Genomic DNA, 24,133 nt, shown 5'->3' on the forward strand with positions numbered 1-24,133 from the left:
CCATCCAACAAAAACAGGGAGTTGGATGGATCTGCTCGATGAACAAGATCCCTGGCACTGCGGCCACACCAACGGAGCATTCGTTCCTGCCGCAGTCTCTAGACGTTTGAAGTTGGCACCGTTTGAGCTAGGCCGCATTAGGCACAGCCCAACCAGCCCTGCACAACCTCCTTCAGGTTACGTGAATTCAAGACCACAACGCGGAAGATATGTAAAGTATATTATCTACAGCTGTGATAGAGTCTAAAATCTCTAAAAGAATCCAACATTTCCCAACCCAAAAAGCGGAGAGATGCTCAAGAAAGATATCCAAGGGTTTGCCCCATCCACCGCACGCCCCAGCCCTCTACCTTCCCTTCCCCCAGTCATCCATTGTCTCCGACTATAGCTTGGCCTTTGATGCAGCGTCCTTGACCAGCCGGCTCCGCGGCGACCACTTGGCGTACGGGTGGTCCATGGTCGTGGGGACGAGGTGGTCGACGTCTAGCGTGTTGACCAGACCGGGGTGCAGTTCGTCGAGGTGCTTGACGCCGAGGTTGGCCATGGAGACTTCGATTTCGTCTTTCATGACTGCGGCGATGTTAGACGGTTGTTCTGGTTTGGATTCCGGAGCAAGAGAGAGGGGAACTCACTGTCAACCAACTTCTCAACGCCCTCGCGGCCATAGTTCAACGCATACAAGAAATGCCTCCCCATACCGACAGCCGTCGCGCCCAAGCAGAGACACTTCACGACGTCAGTGCCCCTGCGCACGCCGCCATCCACGTACACCTCCAGCCGCTCAAACACCCACGGGCAGCAGCGCTGCAGCTCCAGCAGCACCAGCACGGCCGGCGGACTGGTGTCGAGGCTGCGCCCGCCGTGGTTGCTGACGACGATGCCCTGCACGCCCGCCTCCACCGCGCGCATCGCGTCCGCTGCCCCTTGTATCCCCTTGAGCACGATGGGCAGGTCGGGCCGCAGCGACCGCAGCCACGCCACGTCGTCCCATGTGAGGCTTGCGTCGATGTAGGCCCCCATGACGCGCCCGAGCCCGCCGCCTTTCGCGTCGTTCGTGGCGCGCGCGCCGCTCATGGGCGCCGCGAGGTCGTCGGGCGCCGCAACGCGCTCGTCGGCCTCGCGCTTCCCGGGGACGGGGGCGTCGACGGTCAGGAAGAGGGCAGCAATGGCCGGGCGCGGCAGCGAGCGGACCAGCGACGCCGTCGCCGCGCGATCCCGCGAGACGTACAGCTGGAAGAAGACGGGGTGCGGCGGGGCCTTTGTCGCGCTGCCTCCACAGGCGTCGAGGATCTCGGGCAGAGGGTAGCTCGCATTTGTGCTGATGCACTGGCCGACGCCGCGGCTGGCACACGCCGCTGCCAGCGCGCGCTCGCCGTCGGGATGCACGAGGCGCGCCATGGCTGCTGGGCTGACGAAGAGCGGCACCGACACGTCGCGCCCCAGCATGCGTGCGCCTGTCGACACGCGCGAGACGTTGCGCAGTACCCGCGGCCGCCACCAGATGCGGTCGAAGCTGGCGCGGTTGGCGTCGCGTGTGAGTTGGTCGGTGGCTGCCGATGCGTAAAAGGCCCATGTTTTGGGTGCCAGCGTGCGCGAGGCGACGGTTTCAAAGTCGTACGAGGAGAGGAGGGAGGAGAGTGGCGGTTTGGTGGCGGGAGGTGCGGCGGTTGGTGGTGGTTTGAGGAGTTCGTCCGAGGAACTGGATGCGTTGTTGGAGGGCGTGGCGTTGGTGTTGAAGCTGGCTTCGAGGTCCGTTATCCGGTAGGGAGGTCTTTCGGGTCTGCCATTGTGATTGTAGTCTTTGAGGTGAATCTAGAGCACAAGAAGCAAAAACAGAATGTAGACGGAAAGATGACGATATAAAACACAATTCAAACAGTCTAGAATTGTAGATGACAAAAAGGGATCCAGCTCTTAAAAGTGTCAGTCATTCAACGAGGACGGGAAACTGTTCCCGCAAGTGTCGAGCAAAGTCTGGTCGTGATATCCTGTCAAACACGTCCCTGAGATGTTGGAAAGTCTGGGGAAGCGTGGGCCCAAGCTCGAGCTTTTGACGTCGACGATGTTGCGGGGACCGGGGAACGCTGGCGGCCGCTCGGGATGAAGACCGCCCGAGATCGGACTGGCCATTGGTCGGAAACGGGTTCCCTAAAGTCGTAATGCCGCCGCTGTCGGTGATTGAATGAACTCAAGTTCAATTGCCGCTGAATTATTCTGTCGTCCGAAATCCAACAGTTGATGGTATCTAAGCTCCAAATTCAATGCTCTCCAATGCTTTAGTTGTTGAAACCCCTCTCCAATGCCGTCGGAAAGATCAGTTCCAAATATCAGATCAAGCCTTGCTCTGTCTCAACGCCTCTCTCTCCGCAGCTTTCGCGCTCTCTTCCCTTTCCATCTCTTCCCGTCGACGTACTGCTTCTTCTCCAATGCCCTTGACGCCCTTGACGCGTTGGCGCTCCTCGTATTGAGCTCGACTGCGCATGATGCGACCGACAATCTCTCCAGCATTGACGTGGGCAAAGTCGTGAGAATGAATCTCCTGGAAAATTCCTAGCTTCTCGCGTCCACGTATGGATCTTCGACCGATGGCATAAACGAAGTGGGACCATGGTAGATGACGTTCGGAAGGCCGTAGGGCAGAGACTTCAAGAAGGAGGACGACGGAGTGAAGGGCGCGGAAAAGACGACAGCAGATATGTACTGCGCTTGTGAGCATTGGAAATGACGAGGTAGGATCCACAAACCTTGCACTGCAGAACGCAGAGACCGCGCTCGAAAATGTTCATGATGGGATAGTTGACGCCCTTCCAATGGTTGATGACCTGGTCGTCATGAACGCCTGCAACAACATAGGCCGGGCTGTAGTCGGATCCCGATTCTGCTATGCGTTGCTGCGTCGCTTCTTGGGTGTACCAACCCCGTTCCCGACCTTCTTTCTCCTCTTTCTCGACGACACTCCGAAGAAACTCGATGTGACCTGACGAAAAGAGGTCGAATCCGCCGTCTACGTATACCACACGCTGTCCCTTTTTCGGTGCTACACCGTCGACCATCTTGCTGCACTTTCCATCGTCATTGGTTCCACTGGGCTCGGCCGTCTTGCTCTCGACAGCTTGATGCCACACCCAGACTTCGGAGCCTGGCTCGAGACCGGTCTCGTTGGACGCATACGCCTTTATTCTCTCCGTCATTTGTTCGCCAGCTTGTTTCCGCTCCTGATCGCTGCCGCTTCCCTCTTCGCCGGCCAGAGCCTTGTCCAGACTCTTTATAAAGTGTGTCTTGGTGCATAGCAGCATGCGCCCCACCAAATCAGTCGTCGAAATGCCGGGCGTCCTCTTGACAATCTTGAAGCGACCGGCCGCCTTGACGAAGCGGTAGCAGTCCTCGCCCGAGGCGTCGGAGGTGATGTCGTCGCCGTGAACAACGTACTTGCAGCCGTAGTGGAGATCCATGGCAATGAGGTGACGTAGGGAGCGTGGGGAATGGAACCCTAACCCTAACCCTAACCCTAACCCTAACCCTAACCCTAACCCTAACCCTAACCCTAACCCTAACCCTAACCCTAACCCTAACCCTAACCCTAACCCTAACCCTAACCCTAACCCTAACCCTAACCCTAATTAGCTAAATATAGTATTTACCTCTTTAAGTCTTATATTAAAGGGCTATTAGTTAGTTTTAAAATATAATAACTTTAGTTTTATATTTATAGTAATACTTATTTTTATTATAATAGTTAGTAATAAGCTAATTAAGAGCTATTTAGTATCTATTAATCTAGCTCTTATTAGTTATTATATTTTTAATATTTTTAACTTTATTAATTATATCTTTAATAGATTTAAGATCTTTTATACTAATTATAATCTACTTCTTAAAAGCTATAATAGTAATAGATATAGCTATTTATACTACTTATAGTACTATATTTTATTTTAATAACTTATCTAGTTAGTATTATATAGTAGCTAGATTTTATATATTATATATATATTTAGTAGTTTTAATCTAAATCTATTTAATAGAATAAAAGAAGAGTTATTAGCTTAAGTTTTTAATTAAAATAAAAATCTAGGCTCTTACTTAAAGAGATAATAAAGATATCTTTTAATAATATTAAAAAATAGTAGATTAATATCTAATAAAGTAAGTTAATTAGCTAATAGTTAATAATTATAAGATAGAATAGTAGAAAAATATAAAGCTATAGCTAACTTAGCCTATAGCTTATTTAAATATATATACTACTATATAGCTAAGATTTAGCTAATTCTATATTTTAATATTTTTATAGATTTTATATCTACTTTACTATCTATCTATTCTATCTATATTAATTTATTTTATATACTATTAATAGACTAGCTACTCTTAGCTATTTTATAGATTATTAACTATATTATATTAAAAAATAATAGATTATTATTATTTTTATTATAAGAGCCTCTTTAGCTTAGAATCTTACTTACTAGTCTTATTTAAAACTATAGACTATAAAATAATAATATTTAAAGCTTCTAGTATATTTAAAACTATAGTATTTTATCTTAATACTATATAAGGTATAATTAAAATAAGAAAACTTATTAATAAAAAATAGATAATAAGTCTTATTCTTTTATAAATAGTAAGAGATCTATTAATAGTATTATAGTATCTAGTAGAGTAAATTAATATAGACTACTAATAATTAATAGATAAGGAGTAAGAGTTATTATTATATAGTTAGTATAAAATAAGTATCTACTTCTAGGCTAGCTATAAATAGCTAGTATATATATAAGTAGTAAATACTAAGTAGTAAATACTATAAAATATAAACTCTAATATATATATAGTATATATAATAATAGTATTTTTTAATTAAAATTTAGCTAATTTTATACTTTAATACCTTTATAGATCTTATATCTACTCTATTATTTAACTATTCTATTTATAGTAATTTATCTTAGTATTTTTATAAGTCTTATAGATCTTATATCTACTCTACTATTTAACTACTACTCTATTTATAATAATTTATCTTAACTAGGTACTATAATAATCTCTCTTTACTTTTACTATAAAGAAATTTTAAAAGGCTATATAAGAAAAAAGAGTTTTTACTTATATATAATTATCTAATATTTCTATATAAGAGATATAAAGAATAGCCCTCTAGTATCCTACTTTACGCGACTATAAGAATCGACTTGATTTCCATCGATCGAGCCATCTACGTACTATCTCGACGGTAACCTTACTCCCCGCCTCAACGCTAGCCGTCTCAAACTGCACGCCCTCTCCATTCGCCTCCTGCTTTATGTCCTGGAAGAAGCCGAGCAACTTCAGGCCCGGGATCGCTTCTGCGCTTGCGTCGTCGGCGGCATTCTCCAGTCGTCGTACCCATTCGGTCATGTCGACCCGCTCGAAAGGCGTTTCCGGGGCAGCGACAGCAAGGACGTCGAGGAACTCTGTCCAGGAAGAGGTAGCGGGGTTGACCAGGTTGTGCACTGCGTAAGACTCCTTCTGTTCTGTGGCTTCGCCGTTGGCGACGGTGTCGTTTTTGTTGCAACCCAATTTCTCGCTGATCGACGAAGCGCACATGTCGACGGGTAGCCAATTGACGACGGTTCCTGGGAGCTCGGGCATGGCCTGCAAGTGTTTGAGTCCGGTCGCGATCATGATGGGCCACATCTCCGAAGTGTTCCATACGCCGAGGCGTGAGTGTCCGCAGAGTTGACCGACGCGGAAGAGCTTGACAGGACTAGAGAGGGCCGCGGAATAGTGCTGAGTCACTCGTTCCACTGAGAACGAAGGCCATGTCAGTATGTGACAGGGCATCAAGATCGAAAAGGGCGGTAGCAACTGACCGATGTACTTGCTCTGTCCATATCCTGTGCTCAACGCCACCCTTGGGTCGTCGCCGACGGGCTCTTCGAGCACATTGCGCCCCTTGGCTGCTTCTCCCATGCATGCGGCGACACTGCTCATGATCGAGAACGTCTTTTGGGTGCCAGTCTGGCAAAACTTGAGAAGATGCATCGTCCCTGCAATCCGTTTCGTTAGCGACGCACACTTTTCAACAGGAATACGAAAGCCGTACCCTTCAAACAATCCTTCTCGAACTCTTCCACCTTTTGGTTGAAGTCCATCTTCCATGCGTTGTGAACCACAACAGTCACTTCTCGAGTCAGCATGTCGAAAAGCTCTTCCCCGCTACCGAGATGTTCATCTTTCATGTCGTATGGGATGGCGTGTATCTTGCCACTGCAGTAAACGGCCTCATCATAGCCTCGTTGCTTCAGCGAGTGGATGAGCTTGATGCGCGGATCTGGGCCGCGGATTGCGCAGTAGACTTTCGAGACGTGTTCTTGCGCGACGAGATTCTCGAGCAAGGCGTTGCCGAGAGCACCGCTGGCACCGGTCAAATAGACGACTGCTCCCAGGCTTTCTGGGGGCACCGTTGTTGACTGAGAGTTGGTCCATCCGTCGATCGTGGAGTTGTAGCTCTGGATGAGGTCCTGAACGTAGTTCAACCGTTGCGACTCGTTCGCCTCGGCTGGTGCGCCGCCATTTTTGAGGCCTTGGAGATAGACTAGCAACTTCTCGACCGACGGACATTCAAAGATGAACATCAATGGAAATGTGCCGAATCGTTTGACAAGGCGCGACCTCAGTTTCACAGCGCGTTGTGAGTCCAAACCAAGGTCGTAAAAGCTCGTTCCGTCCTCGACAGCTGAATGCTCCTTGTCGCAAACTTCGGCTACCGACGCCCTGACGAATTCTCTGTCCGGCAGAGAGACCAGCTTGTCATCAGAAGGTCCTTCATCGGCTGGAGCGGCACCGAGGTAGCTTTCGTACAACGCGTCGACGCGATCTCCGTAGATTTTCCACGCCTCCTTCCTTCGCACGTTCCCTTTCGGGGTCACTGGGAGACTCTCTCCTGCGTTCAGTACCAGTACCATTTCCCTGTCGATACGTGCGTGCTTTGCGCTCTTCTGGTTCACCCGGTCGAGAACTTGCAGGAAATCTCCGCTTTCACTTGTGATTCCTTCCGCCAGCTGCACAATTGCCGCGACGCATGGTCGGCCATTGCCGAAGACAGCAGCTTTGTGGACAATCCCGTGGCCTTCTTCTTCCAGTAAGGCTGCCATTGTCCCTGCATGTGTCTTTTCTCCGTTGTCCAGAACAAGCACATCATCTTTCCGGCCGAGCAGCACAAAGTTTCCGGATCCCGGTGGGTCTTCGAAGAATAGATCATTGGTGCGGTATGGGTTCGGCGCGTCAGGGGCAAGCCACAGCTCCGCGGTGAGCTCAAACCCTTTGTAGATGACACACTCGAAGAGGCGAGTTCCAGCTTCAGAGTCATCTGCACCCACTTCTGTTAGAGGCTCCATCTGCACGAGCGGCGATTCCGGGTAAAGGTTGCGTAATCGGTAGCAATGCGGATTGTCCCGGGTGTGCGGGATGCTTCTGAATGGAGGTCCGATTTCAGTGCTTCCGTAGGTAGTCTTGACGTTGACTCCTTTTGCGACCAACTCCTTGAGAACCTTCTCACCAAGTGGCGCGCCACCCGGTTGCACCACCTTCAAGTCCACGAGCGGGGAAAAGTCATTTGTCGTGGCTGAGATGTACCCGTACAAATCTTCGATGACGCTTGGTGCACTGTGCAGACAATCGGCCGGCATGCCCACAGCAGCGAGTGCGCGGAAGGCCGTCAGGATAGTGCCGGGGGCCGGGGGCCACTGCAACGGAGGCATCGTCGTGGGAAGACCATTTGGCAGACCAGAGAAGGCAATGCAAAGACCCGCAATGTGGAACCTTGGTCAATGTCAGCCGATTGGGAAACGTCTTGTTCGCGAATGCTCCCTGGACACTTACAGCGGAAAACAGAGGTACCAGTTGTCCACCACGAATGTGGGGAACAAGCGGTACATGCGTGCAATCAAACACAGACTCCGGTTTGTGTGAATGATTGGCTTCGGCATTCCTGTCGACCCAGAAGAGTGCAAGACCATGGATTGGAGATTCCAGACGTCCTGAGCTTCGAATCCGTTGACCTTGGACTCATCATCGTCCTCCTTTTCTTTGCTCAATTCCAGTTCCGCCAGAGACACGAGCTGAAAGACTGTTCTTCCATTCTCCTTCTCTACTTGAGCGTCGAGAATTGTGGCATTCTCCTTGTCGGCGATGATACCCACGGCTTTGCACACACCCAACAAGTGCTCTCGCGCGTTTGAAGCGTTCTTGTTGCTCAGGAGCAGGATCCTCACTCTCAACTGGTTGAGCGCTATTTGCGCAATGAGATAGTCAATCGTGTTGCCGATTCCGAGAAGCGCGATAGTTGGTTGCTTGTGCGTGCGATTGGCATCCTGTATCTGCGCCGCAAGAATCTGCGCGTAGATACGGACAGCTGAGCAGACCAAGCCGTAGAACTCGTGCCAAGTGACAATTCGAAAAGAGTCATTGGCGGTGGTGGTGGGAAACAGAAAGGCCGGGTTTGTCGGTTGGGTTTGAGCGTTGTGCTTGACGAGCGAGGCGATGCTATTCAACTCCGGGTTCGCAAACCTGTTGGGGTGTGAGTCTTGTACTTGTATCTGCGTGGTCCAGCGTAGATGGCATTATTTTCCCTTGTCGCAGCTGGTGTCGAACGGAAGGACGAGTGCCAGTATACTCCCAAAGAGGTCTTGTGGACGAATGCTCCCTGAGTCCAGCCACGATTCCAGGAATCGCCATCTTCTTTGAGTTTCACAGTGCTGTGACTTGACAGAAAGGCTAGGCGACATACCGTTTGCTATGCGGGTGTCCATGAAGATTCCAAAATTTCTTGACTCTTTCCGGCGCATCTTCTGCCGGGAGAATGCTTGGGTCCATGATCTCTGGAATCACTTCATCGCCCGCGGTTGCCGACACGTCCGATAAAGCAATGGGAGCCATGACTGTAAAGCAACAACGGCAAGAAGAAAAAGACAAAATCAAAGATCTGTCGCGAGGATCCAGATCCTTAAATACCACGCGACAGGATGAGCAGAAATACCAAATTACTGATGCAGAAAGTCGCATCAGCCCTGGGGTGGGCAGAACGGCAACTTGCGCGGCGGGTCTTTCCCGTGCCGCAACTCCGCAGTTCGCTGCTTTGCGAGTTCAAGTCAAATCATTGGCAGCAACCAACACATGTGATGGACAATTGTGCACTATCGGATCCAATCCTTGGCGGTTGCGACGGTAGTATCGGCGTACTGATTTGTGGTGTTGATAAGTGGTCCCTCTCTCGGCTTATCGTCCTGGCTCCCGGTAGATAGGACGACATCCAACGCCTCCCGGACGAAGACCGATTTCGCGGTTTTGAGAGTGATTGGACTGAGGACAAATGTTTAGGCCTGGATGACGGAAGAAGAGGTATCGATAGAGGCTGATAAGACGTTTGATTGCGTCGTGAGACATGATTGTTGAAGAACGATATACATTTCGTCGGTGTACCGCCAACGCCGCGCCGCTGCTGCTGCGCAAATCTCACCTTGACAAAATCTCCTTTTCGAATCTTTGCAGCGCTGGGTCTTTGATCCACCTGCTCAACACCAAACCATCATGGGACTCAGGCAACGTCTGGAACTGCGATCCGAAAATTCGGAGCTCGAGGCAAATGGCGAGAGCATTTCAAACAAGGACATGGATCCGATTCCACTGGGGTCACCCGAAAGAACATGGACATGGCCAAGCTTGCTGGGCTTTTGGGTTGCGGAGGCCTTCTCCATCTCCATGTATCAAGGTACGTACAAGAGCCATGAACAAGGAGCAGTCATTGACGCGCACACAGTCGCTTCATCGTCCGTGAACAAAGGCCTGAATCCTGGTCTTGCCATTCTCGCAGTCATCGTCGGACATTTGCTCGTCTGCGTGCCGGCTATGCTTGACGCCTTCGTTGGTTGCATTTTCGGCATCAATTTCCCCGTCTTCACACGCGCGTCGTTCGGCACTCGAGGTTCATACTTTGCTGTCTTCGTTCGCGGAGTCGTGGCTGCTATCTGGTTTGGTACACAAAGCTTTCAGGGCGGACAGTGTCTCCAGGTCATGATCAGTGCAATTTGGCCCAGCTTCAACGATTTTCCGAACCACCTACCTGCCAGCGCGCACGTTACAAGTGCGGAGTTGCTGTGCTTTTTCTTGTTCATTTTGTTGCAATTGCCGCTCCTTTGGCTACACGTGTCGACATTGAGATGGATGTTCATGGCAAAGACGCTTTTGATGCCAGTCTTCGGCTTGACTTTGTTCATCTGGGCGCTGGTGGCTGGTTCGTTCCTCCGGAGCATTCGATTGGTAGCGCAACATGCTGACAGAGCGCAGCTCACGGCTTTGGACCAACATTTTCTCGACCAACCAAGATTGCCGATGGCACTCCAGTTGCAGTTGTCTTCTTCCAGTGTGTCACCACAGCAATTGGCCCCAAGGCTACCCTTGCGCTCAACATGCCCGACTTCACGCGGTACGCCAAGTATCCGCGGGAAGTCTTCTGGACACAAGCGGTTGGGCTCTTGGTCCTAGTGACGATGTGTGGCGTGCTCGGTGCGACAGTGTCTAGCGCGTCGGAGGTCATTTACGGGCAAGTGACATGGAGCCCGCTCGAAGTCGCGGTGCTGTGGGAGAACCGGGCGGCGCAATTCTTCGCGGGTCTCTGCTGGGCTTTTGCGGTCATTGGCACCAACATATCGGCGAACAGCGTGAGCTTCAGCAACGATCTGGCGCTCTGGTTCCCAAAGTACATCAACAACAGACGAGGTGCATACGTCTGCGCGCTCCTGGGCATTTGCACTGTTCCTTGGAACATTCAGTACAAGTAAGCGACCCTGACTCACCATTGACTCTCATGATCTGACCTGAAACGCTCGTCGGCAGCGCAAAATCATTCTCCTCGTTCCTCAATGGCTACAGCCTCTTCCTGGGTGCCATTGCGGGCATCATCATCACAGACTTCTGGATTTGTCGCAAACGCCGTCTGTCGCTTTCATCGTTGTATGACCCACACGGAATTCACCGTTACTTCTCCGGTGTGAACTTCCGAGCCATCATTGCCTTTATTTGCGGCATCGTGCCAAACATGCCGGGCCTTGCTGCAGCGTGCGGAGCGACAGGCGTGCCGAAGGGCGCAACGTACGTGTACAGCTTGAGTTGGCTGGTGAGCACGCTGGTAGCTGGTCTTGTGTACTGGGTATCGTTCAAGGTTGTGCCGTTCCCGGTGGATGAGAAGCAGGAGTTGGTGATTGAGGGAGGCGAGGTCGTGTCGGAGGACGCGCAATGGGTGGATGATAAGCACAGGGATGCCGAAGCTTGCAAGGAGATACGGTCGTAGGGAACAATCGCATGCGACGAGGATAATGACGACATTGGCGAAGGAGCCCTGAGAAAAGCGTAGACAAATAACCTGAGGATGTGGAGTGGTGGTGACTTGATGATGGAGCCTCCGGAGACGCGTCGCGACCCGCGTCTTGCCGGGTTTGGCGGGGTCGTGGATTAGATAAGCAAGGCCCTCGTCAGCCACGCCGACCAAGACCAGCACCAAACCACCTCGACACGGAGACTCCCTCTCAAACTCCGCTCTTCTTTCACTCTGGTCATCAGTCGGTGTTTGTTTTGCGTCAAAATTCTCATTATTCTGTCTTGTCCACCGTATTTCTTCATTGCGTTCGCCGAAACACCAAAACCCAAACGTCTGGCCGTCTTCGATCTCCGTCAAGCAAGAGCTCTTTCCCAAGGCTCAAACAAGTCGTCTTCCAATTTCAGTCTCTGCTTTTCCCGTTTTTTTAGTTCCGTCCCTACGCCACCAGGTTCTCCGGCTTATCCCACTCAGCCGCTTCTCCGCGAGGCTTGCTCAGCGTGCTCTTGCCGCGGCGCAAAAACTTTCCATCTCCCTTGGCACCGACAATGCCGCCGCCATCGCGATCCCAAATAACGCTACCGCGCAAGATCGTGTAGCGCGGCCAGTTGGTGAAGCGCATGCCTTCAAAGGGTGTGTAGTCGATGGCATGATGGAGATGAGCGTTTGTCAGCGAAAAGGGCGTCATCGAGACGGAGGTGCCGTCTGCTGCAGCAACCTGCTCCGCGGTGGGGTACCAAATCACAAGATCGGCGTCATACCCTGGCGCGATGGCACCCTTGGTGTTTCCCAGCCCGTACAGTTTCGCTGGATTAGTCGAAGTTACCTCTACGAACTTCTGAGGCGTCAAACGGCCCGTCAGCACGCCTCCCTCCCACAACGTCGACATGCGCGTCTCAACGCCGGGCAATCCATTGGGCACTTGGCGGTAATCTGGCTGCGAGGTCACATCTGAAGGGTCGGCAAGACCGCGCTTCTTGCCGCAAGGATGGTCGTACTGCGACGTCGCGTGGTCAGAGGAGAATGTTGTGACGCTTCCATTTGCGAGCCCACGCCACATGCCGTCGAGGTCTGCCCGGGACGCGCGCAGAGGCGGGGAGCATATGTGCTTGGCGCCCTCAAAGGGGTCGGTAACGGGATGGGGTGCCCGCAGGGCAGCCGAGGTCAAGAAGAGGTAATGGGGGCAAGTCTCGGCATGAATGGGTAAGAGACGGGTCTGAGCTTGGCGCACATGCGACACCGCAGTTGGAGAAGACATGTGTACGAGAAGGATGGGTGTATCTGTGAGTTTCCCGAATGTCAGTTCGCTGGATCAAGAAGACGACACACGACCAAGGCAGGCAGGAGATTCAAACTCACCGACGAGTTCAGAAATCGCAATGGCGCGGTATGTGGCCTCATCCTCGGCAATCTGTGGCCGCGAGATGGAATGGTAAAAAGGTGAGTTGAGGTTTTTCTCCATCAGACGTTCGCCGATCCACGCAATCATGTCCGCATTCTCTGCATGGACCATGGTCGTCATTCCAAGGCTTCGAGTGGCCATCATGACATCCAACATTTCTTTGTCGCCAAGCTTCAGAGGATCGTAAGTCATGTACAGCTTCACGCTGCTGATGCCATCAGCCATCATCGCGGGCAGCTCGCCAGTCATGATGGCGGGCGTGGGATTGGTGAGAATGATGTGGAAACCATAGTCGCAGTACGCCTGGCCGGTTGAGCGACGATGGTAGTCTGCCACGACAGGGAACAAAGACGTGTCGGCGCGAGTCTGCATCGCGAAGCAAATGACGGTTGTTGTGCCGCCAGCAATAGCGGAACGGGTGCCAGTCTCGAAGTTGTCTCCAGTGCTTGCAACCTCAATCGACGAATCCTGCGTGGAAATGTAAGTTCTCGGCCTTCAATGCATCGAAATCACGGCAACAGAACATTTGCCCTCGGCTTTTCCTTTTGTTTCTGTCCAGAAGTTCCCTTGGCTTTCTAGAATCAGAGACGAGCGAGTACATACTTGGTCCAGGTGTACGTGCGAGTCAACACCACCAGGCGTCACATACGCGCCCTGTGCATCAATCACGTTTGTTGCTGCCAAAATCGATGCCAGGTTCTGGCCAAGCAGCAAAATCTTGCCATCCTTTACAGCAATGTCTTGGGCTGGATGAACGTGAGCCGCTGTCACCTCGAAGCATGTCAGCACTTGCACAGCTTCTTTTTGTTTGCAATGGATTCGCTTACGACTGTGGCGTTCTGGACGAGGAGATCGACTTCAATTTTGACAACCATGATGGAAACTTGCCGCGCACGAGGAGCATTCGTGGGCAAGCGGCCATGTTAGTAGTAGTCCGCCAAGAACAGCTGTGGTGTTGCGGTGTCAGTCGGCTTGCCTATCTCTTCCGATAACCTCTCGACGTACTTATCAACTGGCGTCGGCCGCCTGTGCCGCACAACCTTCAACACCACACGGAACCGCAACCTTATCGCGACGCGCACAACCAACGGCAATGCTCAACGCTCTCCGGTCGGCCTACGGGCATCCCGTAACGACGAGCTTGAATGTTTAGAACGCCATGTTGATCTACTTATGCCCTCGATCCCCTGCTTGCGAACACGCGGTGCAGGACAACTGTTGTTGCAGAGACCAGCAATCCCACTTCCGTTACGATGCCGCGCACTATCCGTCTTGCCGCCGCCCAGATGGGCGCGACGCACTACGCGGATCCCCGCCCGAAAACGTTGCAGCGCATGATTACGCTGCTCGAATCCGCATCTTCAAAGGGCGCTCAAGTTGTTTTGTTTCCCGAAACGGCCTTCACCACCTTCTTCCCCCGCCATTTGATCAGTGATCCTGTTGAGCTCGACTCTTTCTTCGAACATGGCGACATTTCGACTCAGGCGCAGACTAAGCCCTTGTTTGATAGGGCAAAAGAGTTGGGTGTCGACATTTCCGTCGGCTTCGCGGAAAAGACGGATGAAGGCGAGACATTCAACGCCTGCATCTACTACCACGCTAAGACTGCCTCGATTCTTTCAAAGTACCGCAAGATACATCTGCCTGGCGACTTTGAACCTTTCGCGGATCCGGAGGCCACCAATCAGCTCGAAAAGCGATATTTCAAACCCGGCGATCTTGGCTGGCAAGCGTTTCGCGTATCTGGGCTTGTCGAATCTCCGCCTGAACGTGGCGATCCCATCTTTGGCATGATGATATGTAACGACAGGAGATGGGCTGAAAGTTGGAGAGTCCTTGGTCTGCAGGGAGTGGAGGTCGTTTTGTGTGGCTACAACACCGCCGGATTCGCGCCACACCTCTGGGGCTCCGACAAGAACATGGATCCAGACCAGGCACGCGGAAAGGCGCTCTTCCATCACAAGCTGGTAATGCAGGCCCACAGCTACACCAACGCCTGTTTTAGCGTCAGTGCCGCTCGTTGCGGTTTGGACGACGGCAAGTATGATCTCATCGGCGGGAGCTGTATCACCGGTCCTGAGGGAGAGCTGCTGGCCGAGAACTCAACTTTGGAGGATGAGGTTATTGTCGCCGACTGTAACTTGGATGAGTGCAGAGCAGGGAAGGAACGCACATTCGATTTTGGCCGCCATCGGCGCGTTGAGCATTACGCCCGTATCACTGAACAAACGGGTGTCACGGAGCCCCCCAAGCTGTCGACGGAACCAAATGGCAACACTGCTGCTACGAACGCTCCCTCTGCGCGTACATCGGACAAGAAAATTCGCGTCCTTCTGATAAACCCAAACAGCACGAAGGCCATGACTGATGCTTGCGTCTCCATGGCTCAATCTCAACTTCCTCCGGATGTCATTCTCACTGGATTCACGTCGCCGCGGCCTGCTCCGAATGCAGTAGAGGGTAACTTCGACAACATCATGTCCGCTGCCGCGGCAGCTCGGGCTGCGCTTCCACTGGCTGCGACACATGACGCCGTCTTGGTCGCGTGCTACTCCGACCACGCCCTCATTCGCATGTTGCGCGAAGAACTCCCGCATCAGCCTGTAATCGGAATCATGGAAGCCTCCCTCTTCGCGGCGCGAACTCTGGGCGGTCGCTTTGGTCTGATTGCTGTCAGTGAGCGGAGCCGTGTCATGCACGAGGACTCGATCAGGCACTACGGCTTCGACGGATTCTGTGCAGGAGTTGTGAGCTGCAAGCTTGGCGTCCTTGACTTGCACGATAAGAGCCAAGAAGAAGTCATGGCGATTATGTGTGGAGTTGGCAAAGAGCTGGTGGAGCGCGGCGCTGACGTGTTGACGCTTGGGTGCGCTGGTATGACGCCTTTGAAGGCCGCCGTTGAGGAGGCTGTCGGAGAAGATGTGCAAGTCGTTGATGGTGTACTGGCGGGCGTGCAGCACTTGAGTGGAATTGTCCGGATGGGAGGGCGAACAGCCAAGAGGGGAGTCTACAAGAGCTCGGCAGCTGGAAGGAAAGCAAGAGGTCAGGACTGGATATGAGCAGTCTTGGTGGGACGTCTACTCGGCAGGCAACAAAACGGTCCACATGAATGCAATGCGCTTTGAACGCCCTTGGCTCCTCTGTTTACTTCGCACCAAATTCACGGCACTTTGGCTTGAGAAGCAGCCACTTTATCGCAAGTTCTTCTATTTCGGCCCAAAATCTAACAAATTTACTACTGGTTCCGTGATATCTCCATTCATCAACCTTCTGACACTCCCTATCTTGACTAATCTTCAATCGTGAAGTAGTTCCACCTACCGCGCTCAAATCCTTTCTCTCCGAGTTTCCTCGGCCTTCCCGGCAGCTCCGTCCACTCGGCAACCTGCTCAGCAATCCACCGGAGCGACATTTGACGGCACGTATCATCGTAATTGCCGCCTCCGCCAAGTTCTCCGGTATATTTCTTACTGGGATTCAACCGCTGGACAGCGTTGATGATCGGATGCATCGTCCGAAGCGCATTCTCGTATCTGACCTTCCGAGGGATTTTTTGGCTCCTATGTTGGTCTTGAAACACGAAGCTAGGGTCGTACACGCGATATCTCGCGTCTTTTGGAAGGAACTGTACCGCTGCATCATGGGGAGCGGTGTCGTCGTTCACTTCCAATTGAGCCTCAGACGGCATGGTTGTGACGAGATAGATCGTTGAGGCCTGCTCGTCGTGCTTCAGGATTTCTTCTTCCACTGTTCCATGGTGCCATTGATCGACCTCGTACGCCTCGAACAAATCTGGATACCTCTGCTCCGTTACTTCTCCATCGTGCGGCATCGGGTCGAAATGCGTTTCAAGCAGATACTTGGTTGCGTACCATTCAAAAAAGTCTTTACGGTCCTTGTTAGTCCCGAAGACTATAGCGTGCTCACCAACCTTGTACTTTCTGCTCGGCTTTTCCCTGGGATTCTTGTCGTTGTCTCGAAAGTGGGCTCTCATGAACCCGTTAGCCGCCTTACCGCAGTCTGCCTCGTAGTGATACTCGGCATGCCTGTCCAGGCATGCATTGAGTAGCTTGAGGATCGCATCCACAAGCTGGTGTTGTTTTGCCCCTCCGAAATGTTCAAATTGATCATTGGTCGGCAGGCCCCTATCTGAGAGCAAGGTGCGCAGCACTCGATATGCGCCGTCGAGGTCCATCGGCTCGTCAAGAAGGGGGAAACCTAGGTCGCTCATAGTTGAAATCGTCCGCGGTCGAAAAAGTGTCGTCGTAGTAAATGGTGGAGAGTCGATGTCGAGATTGCGTGCTTGTTTCGAGGTCGAGGCGAAGGAAAGCTGAATTATATATTCTGTTCTCTTTCTTCGGTCTGTTTTGTTCATACATTGTTCACATTGCAGCCTTTGTCGCCAATCGCATCAAGACTTCTTTGTCTGTTTTTTGTTCAACTTGCTCTTTCAGCACTATGGCCGAATTTGGCATGCGAGACCTGTTTGGAGGTCGACAAGGAGCATTCACGGGCATCAAAAAATCCACAGAGATCTCCGGGGATTATTTGGGTCGAGTTTCGGTTCATGGGAAGCTCATAATTTCGTGCCATGCTTGCCACCAGAGATAGGTATTTCTCTACCGACCGTCCTGCGAAACCACATCAGCCTTCGACTTTGTCGTTTCTACACAAAGTATTGATGTTTTTGTTGCTCTCGGACGATGGCTGAATGTCAAAGCCAACAGCACCGGGCGGGGATTCGACCAAAATAGCTTTGTCTCGAGGAACAAAGACACCGTCAATTCGCCCAATCCACGATCCGGGCTGTCTTTTTGAGCCTCAACACCACGCATCCTCTCGTCGTCTCTTCAAAGACCACCCAAAACGGCACTCAAACCGGCAAGTGGTTGATCGGGCCGACGCACGAGCTCTTGACCACTTTCAGGCCTTATCATCGCGCTATCACCTTATATCATAAGCATTCAATTTTTTTCCCTCGTCCTCTTCCACCGCAATCTTCACGTCGGCGCCTTCCGTCCATATTTACCCGGACCCCGAAGTCGTCACGACGAGCACGTCCGCGAGAAGAAGAAGCACCGGAGGCCTCCAGCTCGCGGGAAAAAAAAAATGGGCCCGGCAAGACGGCGGCCTGACGACACGCCAATCACTTGCACAATGACCTTCTAGATCCAGCAGCGCGATTATTATTTAAATGAGATGGCGGAACTCCATTCCTGCGTTGCCCCCAGGTCCCTCGCTCAACTACTCCCACGATGCCATCTCTGGTCAAGTCTCTGCAAGCCGCGTCGGCGGCGCTTGCCGCTATCGTCCCGCTCGCCTCTGCAGTTCCCGCTGGCTTCTACCCTAGGAACGTGACGGGACCGTCCAAGCCCAAGGTCATCCTCGACAATGACTGGTCGACCGCTGGATTCATTACGTTCCTGCTGCCCCTGGCTTCCGACTGGGACGTTCTTGGTGTCGTGTCGGACACGGCCGACTCGTGGGCGCTGCAGACGGGACTCCACGCGCTGGCGACTCTCGAAGTCGGCAACCTCTCGTGCATCCCCGTGTACAAGGGGTCAGACTACCCGCTGATCCAAACAGAGGAGCGGTTCCAAGCCTGGGAAGCCGTCCACGGCGTGCTGCCATGGGAAGGCGTCTTCGCGGCGAAGAACCTCACGTACGAGGCCGAGGGCAACGATCCGACGTCTGGCAACCCGGACCGCATCTCGCGCGCGGCGTTCTTCGAGGGCTTCCCCAACACGACGTTTGCGAGCGACACCAACGCCGCCAACTTCATGGTTGAGCAGGTCAAGAAGTACCCCGGCGAGGTCAGCATCTACTCCGGAGGTGCCCTGACCAACATTGCGCTTGCCGTGCGCATGGACCCCGATTTCGCGAAGAACGCAAAGGAGCTCGTCATCATGGGCGGATATATCGACGTCAACCTGCTCCAGACCTCCGGCTCCGTGATGCAGGCCGACTTGAACTCGGACGTGCGTTGATCCTTTGGGGAAGAGAACCGGAGATTTCGCTGACCTTCCGCGCAGATCAACCTGATCGTGGACCCGGAGGCGGCCAAGATTGCGCTGACTGCGGACTTCCCCAACATCACAATTGCCGGAAATGTGGCCAACCAGGTTCAGTCGACGCAGGACTTCCTCGACGAAGTGTACGAGGTCAAGAACGTGTACTCCGAACTGATGTACAACTACTACGGCACGACGTTCCCCTTCTGGGATGAGACGGCTGCGGCGATTATTCTGGACCCCAGCATCGTCAAGAACAGCACAGAGTGTCAGTACCAATCGTAAAACTGTTGGAAGTCGGAAATCCTAACATGAATCAGTCTACCTTGATGTTGATGTTGCGTACGCCAGCCCCAGCTACGGAAACATCCATGCGTACCAGGAGGCTCTGGCACCGCCGAACGTCCGCACCGTCAACTACGTCACCGAGATTGATGGCGCCAAGCTGAAGAGCATGATCAAGAAGGCGGTCCAGTACCCAAAGACCTGTGCGCAGTTGTAAGCCTGGAGGGATAAGATATGACACGATGAAAAAGAATAAGAGCCGCTTTGCAATGGAGACGTCTTCATGTAATGTAATAGAGAAAAACATTTTGTATATCAGTCTTCTAAGGCGCAAGCAACAAGGACCCACCGCAGGACTTCGAGATCAAAACCTGAGCGCAAGAAATGACATGGAGAGTGCATTGCGGAGGTTTTTGCAAGGAAGGTAGACACGAAAGCGCGATGACTCCAGCAGAACGCGCTGACACTGGGGCGGGTTGACGAATGCTCCGCGTTCGAGCGCGCTGACATAGGCAGGGGCAGACAGATGAATGCTCCATGCGTGAACGCAGCTACGACTCAAGGGAAGCAAACAACTGGTAGCTTCCCTCGAGATGCTGCGTAACCATACGACCGATTGCATGACAACCGTCGTCGACAACGTAGTCCCAGGCTTGAGCCACCCTGGAGAAGGGAACTGACATGAGGTTGTCGGTTTTCTCGTCGACATAGCTGTCAGTCCCAACGTTTTCAGGATTGGCCAGCGCGAACAAGAGGTATCCAACGATTCCAGGGAGCTCGTACTCGTGCTGAAGATAATTGGGGCCGAACATTTGCTGAAGATGCGCGTCGCATGCGTTCTTGGCCGTCTGAAGCATCATCCAGGCTGCGAAATGCATGTAGAGGTAGTCGAAATGGAATTCGTGAGTGCCAGTCTCTCCATGGAGAGCATTTGAAAGCTTCCCCAGAAGTTCGGGAATGGTGAGGCGGGGCAGGGTTTGGGCGCGCTTTCGCAGTCGGGCTTTGTCGATCTTGCTGACGCTGAATAGAGTGCCTTTGACTGGACTCCAGGGACCTTCACCAATCTCCTCTGTGTCGTCGTCCTCTTCGTATGTAATTGTTTTCTCCATGATCTTCTTGAGCTCATCAGGGCTGAAATCAACGCGTCCGGAACCCTCACAGTAGCGATGCATGAACACACGGGCCAATCGGGCTTGATACTTGAAGCCCTTTAGGCCGGACTGGGACCGTTGGATAAGCCGGCGGGCCTCAGGTGGATAGGAAGCAGCAGATACGCCATCCATGATGGCGTACCGTTTCAAGAAATCTTTCCGATCCTTTGGAGCTTTGCTGCCAAATGCAGTCTCGTCAGGTTGAAGTAAGGACAGCAGGTGCATGTCGGTCCACCGCTTTTCGAGGATCTTTTCCTGTTTGAGTGCGTTGTAGAGGTGACGAGCGTAAAGAATGGCGCCCCATGAGTTGGCATAGTCTACGCCTATAACATGGAAGCGCATTTGCAGCGTGTACTGGAACAAACCGCAGAAGATAGGGTTGTTCTTGAAATGGCAGTGTTCCCCTAGGGTACTCGGGCTTCCATGTCGCTGCAGAAAATTGTGAACCAAGTCGTTCTCAACCCAGTCGCGGATGCTTTCCCGGACCTCAATCAAGGCCGAATCTTTCGAAGCGGGCCATGTTGGACAATGATTGTTCCGCTCAAGATTGTTGTCAATCGACTGACTGAGATGTGTACCAACCCCTTTAAGCTCCGAAAAGGCACGAACAACGTCCCCTCGCAAGCAATGATGAATATCCAGCAGTATTTGCACGCTGAGTACGTTCCATAGACAGATCTTCCGAGTCTCAACGGCGATTCTCAGTCCTCGGATAAGTTCATCTTCAGCGTACACACCTTTTTCTTTCTCCCCGGCCATTCGGATCAAGGCCATCAGCGAGTCCAGGAGCTCCGGAAGCAAGACCTTGTCCGATTCATACTTTTTCCTGGGGGCTTTGGAATTCCAGTCGCCGGTGTAATCGACCTTGCCGAAATATCCCGGTTTGCTGATCGGGATCATTTTCGGGTCCTCTTGAACCACTGAAAGGAAGTTCTTGAGGAGGAGATAGGTCGGAAACATGACTGGGTCCGCGTCGTCGTAGGTGATAAAATTCATGTCGTCTCCGGGCTTTTGGCGGTAGTCCACGTCGTATCCCTTGCCATCGCAGATGGCGAACCACCAAGCACAGTAAATCTTTTCGAAACCGCCGCAGTTTTCAAGCGCGCCAGAAATGTCCTGTTCCAATTGGCGCGCAAAGTCGATGGCGGTGTTGGTAGCCAAAGCCGCGGAAACGCTTCTGTATTTTCCGCCTTTGAAGCCCACCCAAATCTCAGCCACGGCTTTTCGGATCTTGTGAACATCCTCAAGCAGACACCTGAATGCAAAATAGACCTCCAGCGGGTCTTCGAACTGGTCGGCCTTGTATTCAGGTTCGAATTCGAAGTACGTGTCCGAGTCCGGGTCCAAAAGCTGGAATACACAGGAGAATACGCCAAATGGGCGGGGCTTCGTCGGGTCAGAAGAGTCTCCGGGAACGGAAGAAGTTGCAAAGTCTTCGAGAATTGTCTTGACTTCCTCGAGGACGCTGACAAAGTACTTGTGGTTTCTAATTGTGATACCCCGAAGTACGGTCTTAGAAGTCAATGACCGACCGTACTCCTTGCGTAGCGAAATTGCACGATCGAGAGTCTTGAACAAGCTGTCTGGAACCTGAACATTCGAATCCGTGGATGTAGCAATGAACTTGGCCAAAGTGGTGAAGGCACTCGTTTTGAGGAGGCAATTTTTCTTCTCAGATGCGGCTGGTGTGGAGTTTGCCTGCTTCTTTCCGTTCTTCGTGGCCTTCACTTTGGATTCTTCCGGTTTCTGCGGCTCAATGGGGCCAGTCGACTCGGTCTCAACATTTTCCAGCAGCTCTCCCGAATACCCACAGGAGCGCGCGGTCTTGGCCAGCCATGAAGCCACTTCGTCCGTGTCTTCCTTGTACTGAGAATAAGTGCTTCGGAGAGTGAATGAGGCCATGTTATTCGTTCATAAAACTGTGGAGAATGATTGTTGGTAGGATGACGGTTGAAAATGGGGGCAACGTTGGGAATCGGACGGAATGAGGTTGAGCCAGGAGGGGTTCAATTCAAGCTTCTGGTTCCAATCTCCGTGGGCACGGATCCCTGCGCTTGTCGACACCTCCAACCAAACCAGGGAATTTAGCGCTAAGGCAGCAATCAAGGCAATCGCTAGTGACCATTCAGGCACATATGAGCGCTCTTCGTAGTGACCATGCAAAATTTTCATGCGTAGAGAAGCTTCAACAGGAGGTTTTCCCAACACCGTTGGCATCCGTGGAATAGTGCATCATAGGTCATACACATGGCCATATAAAGAACTTAGCGGAGCTTTTCTGGCCTTCGATAGATGATCGGTGGCAAGTACTCATTCAATGCTGGAACCAAGACTCGGCGACGAAAGTCGTGGCACGCGCAAGGAAAGTAGGCGACCGGAGGAAGTGCACACAAGGAGCATTCGTGCGATATGACAGGCAATTAAGCATTCAAGGCCCACAGCGCTAAGGTGAAAGGGACGGTACTAGGAGCATACGTTCGCTCCAGTTTGTCATCCAGCGTCGAAAAGAGACTTGGGGGGGAAATTCGACCACCTGAAGGGGATGGTGCCGGCAATATCGAACTCGGCGATGGCGGATGCCCAGGTGCCCGAGCCACGACTTCTGTCAAGACTTGAAACATCAGATTCCGGCCGATCTTTCAGGTATCCGAAGCCAGTCAAGGCCGTTGAGCTTACCAGACGACATTTCAATGCCAACCCCAATTGCGATAGTTCCAGCGCCTCCAATTGAAGTCAAAAGACCACACCACAGGCGCCCCGTTGACGCGCTGCCTGAACATTTCCATCCTCTTGCGCGGATCGCCCTCGCGACACAAGTCCGCAGCAATCGGCAAGATCAGCAGCACAACTGACGACTGCAAATACAGCAGCGCGGCGCTGGCAAGGAAAACGACAATCTCCAGCACCATCACCACGTGCCTCAAGTATCCATCCGCAGTGTACGTCGCCAAAAGACTAACGAAGATGTTGGGGGCGAGCAGCGGAACCACCACAGTGGAGCTAGCGACGACCAAGGCGAGGAAACGGCCAGGCTCGTGAGGCAGCGCGGCCAGCCGCTCCAGCAGCCACAGCAGCGGCGAGAGCGGCGTCAGCGCAAAGACGGCGACGGGGGCAGGGTAGACGCGGACGGAGGGGTCTGGCGCGTTTGCGCCGGGCCGCAGCGCGATGGTGATGTGGTGGAGCGAGACTTCGAGGCGGCGCAGCGGGACGACGAGGTCGGCGACGAAGCGGTCGAGGTCGTCGGCGAGGGCGGCGGTCAGCGAAGGCGGAGGGAGGAAGCAGGTAAGCGCCGAGGTGAGGAGGGCGATGCTGGCGTGGCGTTGTAGTGTCAGTAGGATTAAGAGTGGCCTGGGTGGTTGGGGTTGCGTACGTGAATGCGATGGTGCCGTCAACAACGGCCTCGCTGTATGCTTTGGCGAAGTAGACAAAGAGCGTTGCAAAATGCCTCAGAATGAGGCTGAGGGCAAGGCAAACCAAAACTTGGGTGGGCATATTGCGATTGTTGCCGCTATCCTGCTGTCTGGGGGTGGAGGCTGGTGGAGTGCGCGAGAATCGACCAGAGGCCATTTCGACAGGCGCTGCCATTCGATTAACATTTTCGCTCGGATGAGCAGACGAACGCGCTCGAATGCTCCCGGGGTCCACGTTGAGCTCAGACTAAAACCGACGCCCAGTACTTAGCCTTGGACGTCAAAGAAAGTCTCAAGAGGCTTCAAGAGAAATCTCGAAATCTGTTCAATGGCTGGCTGATATTAATGTCTTCCGTTGTTGACACACCTGTACCATGCCCGTCAAACATGCGCCAAACCACAACCACCTCCAAAGGTCCAATCTTGTCGTCCAACGCCTACCCAGCAGATCCCTTTTTTCTATCCATCTGTTTGCCTTCACAATGCCAGACCCGGAACCAGCGTCGCCTGACCCTCCC

At 52.5% G+C, this 24,133-nt stretch overlaps 10 protein-coding genes across 10 annotated transcripts; 3 read left to right on the forward strand and 7 right to left on the reverse strand.

The window, feature by feature from the left end:
• Nucleotides 1-382: 382 nt before the first annotated feature.
• J3D65DRAFT_689426 (cytochrome b2) lies at nt 383-2,600 on the reverse strand (the record flags this gene model as incomplete). The annotated part of the gene is made up of 3 exons (XM_066803885.1): nt 2,000-2,600; nt 633-1,699; nt 383-570 (listed from the first exon to the last, which is right to left on the reverse strand). The coding sequence occupies exons 1-3, from the start codon at nt 2,128-2,130 to the stop codon at nt 383-385; spliced, it is 1,386 nt and encodes a 461-aa protein (XP_066649735.1). The 5' UTR covers nt 2,131-2,600.
• J3D65DRAFT_689432 (uncharacterized protein) lies at nt 1,894-3,452 on the reverse strand (the record flags this gene model as incomplete). Its single annotated transcript, XM_066803886.1, has 3 exons — nt 1,894-2,554; nt 2,584-2,700; nt 2,745-3,452. 3 exons carry the CDS (start codon nt 3,450-3,452, stop codon nt 2,333-2,335), a joined length of 1,047 nt encoding a protein of 348 aa, XP_066649736.1. The 3' UTR covers nt 1,894-2,332.
• Nucleotides 3,453-5,181: 1,729 nt separating this feature from the next.
• J3D65DRAFT_648792 (male sterility protein) lies at nt 5,182-8,922 on the reverse strand (the record flags this gene model as incomplete). The annotated part of the gene is made up of 5 exons (XM_066802411.1): nt 5,182-5,789; nt 5,856-6,032; nt 6,089-7,806; nt 7,867-8,553; nt 8,774-8,922. 5 exons carry the CDS (start codon nt 8,920-8,922, stop codon nt 5,182-5,184), a joined length of 3,339 nt encoding a protein of 1,112 aa, XP_066649737.1.
• A 651-nt stretch (nt 8,923-9,573) lies between these two features.
• On the forward strand, nt 9,574-11,332 carry J3D65DRAFT_607987 (NCS1 nucleoside transporter; the record flags this gene model as incomplete). The annotated part of the gene is made up of 3 exons (XM_066798533.1): nt 9,574-10,276; nt 10,330-10,819; nt 10,879-11,332. 3 exons carry the CDS (start codon nt 9,574-9,576, stop codon nt 11,330-11,332), a joined length of 1,647 nt encoding a protein of 548 aa, XP_066649738.1.
• A 218-nt stretch (nt 11,333-11,550) lies between these two features.
• J3D65DRAFT_681815 (dihydropyrimidinase) lies at nt 11,551-13,633 on the reverse strand (the record flags this gene model as incomplete). The annotated part of the gene is made up of 4 exons (XM_066803742.1): nt 11,551-12,637; nt 12,716-13,226; nt 13,362-13,529; nt 13,586-13,633. The coding sequence occupies 4 exons, from the start codon at nt 13,631-13,633 to the stop codon at nt 11,796-11,798; spliced, it is 1,569 nt and encodes a 522-aa protein (XP_066649739.1). The 3' UTR covers nt 11,551-11,795.
• A 248-nt stretch (nt 13,634-13,881) lies between these two features.
• Nucleotides 13,882-15,860, forward strand: J3D65DRAFT_179769 (carbon-nitrogen hydrolase). The gene has a single exon (XM_066794330.1). It carries the CDS (start codon nt 14,012-14,014, stop codon nt 15,815-15,817), a length of 1,806 nt encoding a protein of 601 aa, XP_066649740.1. The 5' UTR covers nt 13,882-14,011; the 3' UTR covers nt 15,818-15,860.
• A 187-nt stretch (nt 15,861-16,047) lies between these two features.
• On the reverse strand, nt 16,048-17,153 carry J3D65DRAFT_681817 (uncharacterized protein; the record flags this gene model as incomplete). The annotated part of the gene is made up of 1 exon (XM_066803743.1): nt 16,048-17,153. The coding sequence occupies exon 1, from the start codon at nt 17,131-17,133 to the stop codon at nt 16,048-16,050; it is 1,086 nt and encodes a 361-aa protein (XP_066649741.1). The 5' UTR covers nt 17,134-17,153.
• Nucleotides 17,154-17,759: 606 nt separating this feature from the next.
• On the forward strand, nt 17,760-19,353 carry J3D65DRAFT_643070 (inosine-uridine preferring nucleoside hydrolase). Its single transcript, XM_066802056.1, has 3 exons — nt 17,760-18,736; nt 18,791-19,037; nt 19,090-19,353. Exons 1-3 carry the CDS (start codon nt 18,014-18,016, stop codon nt 19,269-19,271), a joined length of 1,152 nt encoding a protein of 383 aa, XP_066649742.1. The 5' UTR covers nt 17,760-18,013; the 3' UTR covers nt 19,272-19,353.
• Nucleotides 19,354-19,438: 85 nt separating this feature from the next.
• J3D65DRAFT_180506 (uncharacterized protein) lies at nt 19,439-22,444 on the reverse strand. Its single transcript, XM_066794333.1, has one exon. The coding sequence runs from the start codon at nt 22,105-22,107 to the stop codon at nt 19,606-19,608; it is 2,502 nt and encodes an 833-aa protein (XP_066649743.1). The 5' UTR covers nt 22,108-22,444; the 3' UTR covers nt 19,439-19,605.
• A 251-nt stretch (nt 22,445-22,695) lies between these two features.
• J3D65DRAFT_689437 (uncharacterized protein) lies at nt 22,696-24,132 on the reverse strand (the record flags this gene model as incomplete). The annotated part of the gene is made up of 4 exons (XM_066803887.1): nt 22,696-22,926; nt 22,953-23,514; nt 23,576-23,862; nt 23,983-24,132. Coding segments are annotated over 4 exons (1,230 nt in total), but the record flags the coding sequence as incomplete, so codon positions are not given.
• Between the last annotated feature and the right edge of the window lies 1 nt (nt 24,133).

Source organism: Phyllosticta citribraziliensis (genome assembly GCF_038025025.1).
Source record: "Phyllosticta citribraziliensis strain CPC 17464 chromosome Unknown J3D65scaffold_18, whole genome shotgun sequence".
NCBI classification, from domain to species: domain Eukaryota; kingdom Fungi; phylum Ascomycota; class Dothideomycetes; order Botryosphaeriales; family Phyllostictaceae; genus Phyllosticta; species Phyllosticta citribraziliensis.